The sequence below is a fragment of the Lactuca sativa genome, chromosome 7 (assembly GCF_002870075.4).
Source record: "Lactuca sativa cultivar Salinas chromosome 7, Lsat_Salinas_v11, whole genome shotgun sequence".
Classification (NCBI taxonomy): domain Eukaryota; kingdom Viridiplantae; phylum Streptophyta; class Magnoliopsida; order Asterales; family Asteraceae; genus Lactuca; species Lactuca sativa.
In genome coordinates, this window is record NC_056629.2 from 188573633 (window position 1) to 188581395 (window position 7763).

The 7763-nt window shown below is 32.9% G+C and overlaps 1 protein-coding gene across 1 annotated transcript; it reads left to right on the forward strand.

Annotated features, from left to right (window-relative positions):
* The first annotated feature begins 721 nt into the window (after positions 1-721).
* LOC128127391 (putative F-box protein At3g16210) lies at positions 722-1816 on the forward strand. Its single transcript, XM_052765872.1, has one exon. It carries the CDS (start codon positions 722-724, stop codon positions 1814-1816), a length of 1095 nt encoding a protein of 364 aa, XP_052621832.1.
* The last annotated feature ends 5947 nt before the right edge of the window (positions 1817-7763 follow it).

A 7763-nucleotide genomic window follows, 5' to 3' on the forward strand; every position in this document is an offset into this window, starting at 1 on the left:
TAATTCCCCATTAAGATCTTTTTTTTTTTTTTTTTTTGCTTTCAAGTTTATGTATTGATGGCTGTAAAGATATTCAGATTTACCGACATTATAATCACGTATGGAAGATATTTCTTTTGAAAGTTTATTAGATAATGTAGTTAATCATAACGACGATCAAACTTTGGTAATTTGAATCTGTTTTGTATACATAGGACATTAGCAATCGGTTCATTGCATTTTAATAAATTTATCGATTGCAAATATGACGAACAAAATTAAATCGAATTGTATCTCAGTTGCAAATACGACAAATCAAATTAAATCCAATATATTTATACATAAATAAATATGCATATAATTGCCCTGTGGCTTTCCTTCACAACCAATTACTTTTTCCATTTTCTCTCAGTTTTGAGTAAGTTTGTTAACATAGATGCATAACAATTGGACCTAGATCATGTAACATAACTCTATTATTATTAATTTTTTTATTGTAAATATATTAATTACTTGTGTTGGAGTTATTCTAGCTCATTAGTAACACCGTCAATCTTAGTTGATGAACATCAGGTGTATCCATTTACAAAAACATGAATATATATATATATATATATATATATATATATATATATATATATATATATATATATATATATATTGACAAGAATTCTAAACTTATTCAAACAGAGAAGAATTTTAATTGCACCCTATTACAACTGACTTTTATATTGTTGGAAAAATGCAGATGACAGATTATCTATGCGAAGAGTTGATTGTTGAAATATTTACAAGACTACCACCGAAATCCCTCCTCCGATTTAGATCACTCTCTAAATCGTTATATACTTGTATTTCTAGTCCCCAGTTCATACGCTTGCACACATTCCGATCCCCACAAAAAATCCGCTTCACGCATGAAAATATTGACAATAATAAAATAACAGAAGTCGTTTATACATTACATGGAGAAGACGAATTGCCATTGTGTTTGTGTCCCAAACGCGGATATATTGGTATAACAACAAGAATTCCGTTTCCTTGTAGCAATATGTTCAGAACTGTTGGTTCATGTAATGGAACTTTCTGTTTGAAGACTAAAAATGGTTTGACTCTATGGAACCCTTCAATCAGACGCAAAGTAAGAGTGGCTGAATGTCCTCGGAGTTCTGAACTCGCTTTGGGAGGTATTGGGTTTGGATTTGACCCAATCAGTGACGATTACAAAATTGTTTGGATATCATATGAAAAAGACACTTCATTTGTTTATGCGGTGAAGACAGGCACTTGGTGTGAGATTGCTTCCCCTAAACCTGAGTTTACTTATGTGCGACGTGAGGCGTTTTTATTTAAAGGAGTATTGCATTGGGAGGTAAATCATTTTGACTTAGACTTTTCTTGTATACTGACATTCGATTTGAGCACTCATGTTTTTGGTATGATTCCATTTCCTGGATTGGCTCCGGACTGGTTGACGACAAGACTAACAACCATCCAAGATTCTCTAGCTTTGATTTGTTATCGCATGAGTATTGATGATAGTTGGATTCTGGTATGGAGAGATGCTTCTTGGTCTGTGGTTTTTAAATTGGGAACAGGTAAACTTCCAGTTGATGGAGCTTTTCAATTCCAGCCACAACCACAAACGACCAACGAGTGTAATTTGTTGCTCACTACTTATGGGGAAGGGTTCCAAATTTATAATCCCAAGACAGGGTTGCGATCAGGAGTACTTGGATTCAATGCTTCTTCTAGTTTAATAGGCTTTTGGGAGTGTGTCGAAACACTTCATTTGTTAGACATGGGCGAGGCTGCTTGCGAAACAACTCAACTATGAGGAAAAAATTTACAACATTTGGGTTTTTGACGCATTTTGATTACCATTTTAGTCTTTATCATTGATACAAAAGAGTTGATGTTACTGATTCCTTCATTCTATTAATAAAAAACCGAATATGTAATTTCCCACTTCTTTGCCAATAAAATGAGATCTTATTGGGGCTGTTTTAACGGCTAGACTTTATATAAATTGAACTTCAAGAAGCAGGAATTACATTGTACAATATAGAAGGTGTTGGCCCATGAGTTCCATATCAAATCCCTACACCATTTAGCTTTATTTTTAAGCCATAAAATGCTCAAAGTCTTGGCCTCATAAGTTAGAGTAGACAATATCTTCACTTTGCTATTGAAAATCATACCGTGCTTGTACGTCCATATGGTCAATAATAGCACCCTTGAAATCGCTTCAAAAATATCTTGAGACCTTTTTTCACACCATAAGTAGAGTTTATCCCTAGGAAGGCATTAAATGAGTCGTTCAATATAGGAGTCCATGAAAGCATTGCAAAGCGGACACATGGTGCATGTGATGATTACCCCCTACGTGCGAGGTTGAACCAGGTGGACAATCTATCGAGTCTCAACTGCTAAATGAGGACGTTTATTTTGTTCGGAACTACCTTAGACCAATGAGGCTAAAGTTATTCATTGTTAACAGTCGAAAGGTAATAAAATTATGCTGCATTTGTTTATAATAATGTCTTTTTGTCTTCTTGATTCCACGGGCTGTTGGCCCTAATGATTTGTAAAGTATTGTGGAAATAATTGTAATTTTGCTACCTGTATTCTTGTAAATAAAATTATTAAAAGGCTTCTATCTCAACGGTATCCAGTGTTGTCCTTTCTCCTTGAGGTTGAGTGTTCAAGTCTCGTCGTGGACATAGATGGAATTAGGGAGTATTTTAGGAGTAAAATAAAAACACAATCTTATTGTAAAATAGAAACACAATCCATGGAGGTTGAATGTTAACTAACCATTTGGCCCCATGTTCATGATATATGCATTTCTATTATTCTATATATGCATAAATAACTAATTGTAAACAAGAAACACAATCTTATTTGATATTTGATATTTGATAATCTTATAGAAATAGCAAGCCTAACAAACTTGCAAGGTAAATAAATAATTAACAGATTCCACTAAATACTAAAAACATCAAAAGGAATTATGAGTAAAAAAAGGATTTTGATAAATTAGGAAACGAGAATTCTATAAAGAAAACCATCCAATCTGTTAACACATACCTTGAGATTTGAGAAGATACACAACCCTAGACTAAAACTCACCGCTGCCGGAAAAAACATGATTTCTCACCGGAAACATAACCACTGCCGGACTTCCAACTAGAATATATCGCCGTCGCCGGAGTGCTCACCACCATCTCTCTTGTGTCCACCTCTATCGGTCCATGTCTCTCCTCTCAGCCATTGAGTAGCCTGAAACTTCGACATCGACCTCTGCTAGTCCTTTGTCGGAGGGCTTTCTCCACCGTATGCCACACTGCATCTCGGACTAGTGAGGCAACGAACTCCGTTGACATTGATTTCTATTGACATTGCTCTGTAAGTTGCTCTTTTATCTCTATCTTTCTTTTCATTTCTTTCACTAGCATGTTACAATATCTATGTTTTAAAGAGTACTCGTTATAAACCTGCACCATTTTTAAGAGAATTAGCTATTTAGCTAGTCTATTATGAGGCTTAAGTATTTTTAATATTATTTAGACAAAATTGTAAAAATAGTTCATGTGGTATGAATTTTTATGGGGTTTTAGTCCAAACTCCGACTTTTTGGGCTTCGTGATCATTTTGAACTAGTTTCATTGCGGATTTGGTCCCTCGGTAAGCTGAAATGACTTTAATACCCTTGATTATTTATTTTCTATTTCTAAATTCATTTTTGTTAAGTTTTAATAACTATTTATTCATTTTAGTAATTAAAAAATGAAAAAACCTTGAGCTCGTCACCGCTACCAGATCTGCAAACAGGATACTCGGATTTGAAAACGAGGTCCTCAGATATGAAAGTTATCATCTCCTTGAGCTCGTCTCGGCTAAAAGAGAAGACCTACGGCGACGGCGTTAGGGCTTGCTTTAACTGGAGGAGGAGGAGCTCGTCAGTTGAGGAGGAGATCGGAGACCCATGCACTCGATTTGATTTTTTCTTCTTGAAGGTGTTCATCTGATAATCATTCATCAGATTTGATTCCGTGTGTGTGGAGAAGAAGGAGATGGTGGAGGTTACCAGAAAAATCAATTTAAAGAAAAATTGAGGTGAAGGACACGGTGGTAGTGGGGGATGGTAGGTGGAGAGTGTATGTGTTATTAAGTGTGTGTTCATGAATATGAATATATGTTCTTGAGTTTTGTATTGAGAGAGAGAGAGAGGGGGGAGGGAGGGAGGGAGGGAGGGAGAGAGGTGGGCCCCTCTTTTTATATTATTAAAAAATTATTAAAATAAATAAATAACTATTAGATTTTTAGAAAAATTGAAAGAAAAATGAAAAATAAATACCCCAAGCGTATTAAAGTCATTTCAGTTTACCGAGGGACCAAATAGGCAATAAAACTAGTTCAAAAGGACCACGAAGCCAAAAAAAAGTCAGAGTTTGGACTAAAACCCCCTAAAAAAAGCATACCACAGGGACCATTTTTGCAATTTTGTCTATTATTTAATGTTTGTTAGTCCTACACTCATATTTATTTAAATAAAAGAATATTATGAAGTTTAAAGAAAAATTAACATTAATGAAAATAATTTGATCGGCTAATTGTCAATGTATAATTAGTAATTTTGTAAAGTTAAAATAATTAGTTGTACCGAAATATAATTGTTGTTATTATATTTTACTACTTTGTTAACTATTAATAAATCATAGTCTGCGTCTAGATGGTAAAACAATGACTATTGGTTTCGGGCCTTCCGATTAAAGTGTCCATCCCGCCCTCCCCTCTGCTAACTAACTACCATATGTAACCTGCTTAAGCAAACTGCCATTAAGTAGCCATGCTTATGATGACTCCAATAAGCAACTCAGCCTTTAGACTCAACAAATTTATTCATTTTTACCCCTAGCCGGATTTTACATTTAAAGGACGGTCACACCTTAGCTAACGCACTCAACAAAATTGTTCATTTTTACCCCATATTAGGAGTTTACCTTTAAAGGTAGGTCACACCTTAGTTGATGGGATAAAGTTGTTAGGTTGTAAAGATGCTTTATTCAAGGGAAAAACGCAAGTAATCGACGAGAAATGGAGGAAGGGCGTTCGAACCCATATATCATCCCCAGAAAGCCAACACCTTTACTGCTAGACTAATAGAGTTTGTTTGAAAATTTTCCTAAAAGATTATACTTAATATCTAACATGCAGGTTTTATTATTATTATTATTATTATTATTATTATTATTATTATTATTTCATGAATTTATAAACGTATTTTTATATGTAAAAAAACGTATTTATTTATTTAAAATTGTATTTCTACCTTTAAAAATAATTAAAGATACTTTATACCATATAAATAAGTTTGTAAATGTATATAAATATAGGTATATACTTTGTTTATTTTAAAATTGTGTACAAATATTTGTCTGCTTTTTTATGTATATATATATATATATATATATATATATATATATATATATATATATATAAATATGTATATAAATGCAATTTTATACGTATTTATATCTATAAATATGTATATAACATTTTTACACGTATAAATATACTAAAAGGATTTTTATACGTTTTTATATCTAAATATAGACATATAACATTTTTATGCGTACAATGGTACAAATACATGCACAACATTTTTATATGTGTTTTTAAAGGTTAATTGTATATATATATATATATATATATATATATATATATATATATATATATATATATATATATATATATATATATATGTGTGTGTGTGTGTGTGTGTGTGTGTGTATGTATGTATAAAAACGTTATATATGTATAAAAATATTTCTATATGTTAATTAAATATGTATAAGAATTTATTTGACAAAACTATAAGATTGGTCCCTGTTGTATTCAAAAAACTTTGGATAGGGTACAAAAAGTTTCCAACTTGCATGGAAGGTCCAAAATCAAAGTTTTTATGGCTTTTTGGTCCTGAGACACTTGAAAAGTCGATTTTTCCCTTTTCGTTTCTTTTTTCTATTTTCTTTATTTACTTTGGTATTTAAATAATTAAAAATAAAAAATAAAAAATAATCTCTCTCTCTCTCTCTCACACACACACACACAAAAACACAAATCAGTTCCTCTCTCAATAAGATGCATTCCTCAACAAACTACTTGTCGGAGCTACTCTCAATACACCACCGTTAACCACATTTCAAAATCGGAAAGAACTCGAAATTCTTCAAATCGCTCCTCGGATTCAGGACCACCAAAGCCCCCACCACCCAATCTTCACGTTCAGAGCATAAACAGCCAAAGCGACGGTGGAGTTTTGCAAAATTACACAAAGAGATTCCTCACCGTCGACTCTGGGACACTTCCAAAAAAATTCCCTTTTTTTTGACCTCCGATGTTAGATCTGCGCGTTCTTGGGCCTCTGATTGTGCTCTGTAACTCAACTTTAGATTTCATCTTCTCCCATAGAGTTGCCCTGACGGATAGAATTTGGTTCAAAACTCGATTTCAGACGTTCAACCCTTCCAGATCAAAAATTGATTAAAAAAATAGATTGGAGATTTCAAGAAGATGATACTGTTGTATATTTGGCCATTGATGTTCCTAAATCGAGGTGGAGGTAGATAGAGACAAAGTTTTGTTGAGAAATCGATATCTTACCTTCGATTTTCATTTCGTTTTTAGGGTTTTGTTGAGATATAGGCTTCGCACCGCCGCCTGGCATGGAGGTTATCTCCGGAATTGCAACGTTAGGGTTTCCAGCGATGGTGAAATAGTTATGGTTTTTTTGCTTCATCTTTGTTTCCCAGTGCGAAATAAATGAACACGAGGACGACAAGGCAAAGGTGTGGATCGGAAGAGAGGAAGGTATCTTACAACCAATTACAAAGCAAATACTTACCTGAGCCGGAGTCGAGAGAGAATGTGAGCGAAGAAAATACAACGGTGTTCTTGAATGTTGAAGAACAAAGCAATAAATGTGAGTGTTATTGGTTGCTGACGAGAGAGAGAGCGAGAGAGAGAGAGAGAGAGAGAGAGAGAGAGAGAGAGAGAGAGAGAGAGAGAGAGAGAGAGAGAGAGAGAGAGAGAGAGAGAGAGATAGGGGGGGTACGGTGGGTGGAGTCAGAGGGGTAGGATGATATTTTTTATTTTTTTATTTTTTTATAATTTTTTAAATTATAACACAATAAAAAAATGGAAAAAAGAAATAATAAGGGTAAAATGGACATTTCAATAATTTCAGGACTAAAAGTAAAGAAAAAACCTTGATTTTGGACCATCCATGCAAGTTGGAAACTTTTTGGATCATATCCAAAGTTTTTTGAATACCACAAGGACCAATTTTGCAGTTTTGTCACCTTTATTTTACATGTATAAAAAGGTTATATATATATATATATATATATATATATATATATATATATATATATATATATATATATATAAAAAAGGTTAGATTAAAGTGTATCTTACATTTATTGTGTGTTAGAATGCACCAATTGGAATATAGTAAAATTATATTATTATTTAATTAAATAATGATAGATATTAAATGGTTTTCATAATTGTATGTATATTAAATGGTATCCATAATTATAATTTTCTCTTTATGGAAACTAATTAAATTCGTCATTAATGTCAGCAATAACATTCTTTCAGAATGGATTCGTATCTAGGTTTTTATGTCAGCAATAACATTCTTTCAAGACTCATTCACTTAAAATACAATAAAGTTGTATGAAATATGAAAAATAAGGGTGTATTCTAGTAGAATA

Coding starts and splice junctions, on each gene's coding strand:
- LOC128127391 (XM_052765872.1), top strand. CDS start 722: ATGCAGATGACAGATTATCTATGCGAAGAGTTGATTGTTGAAATATTT.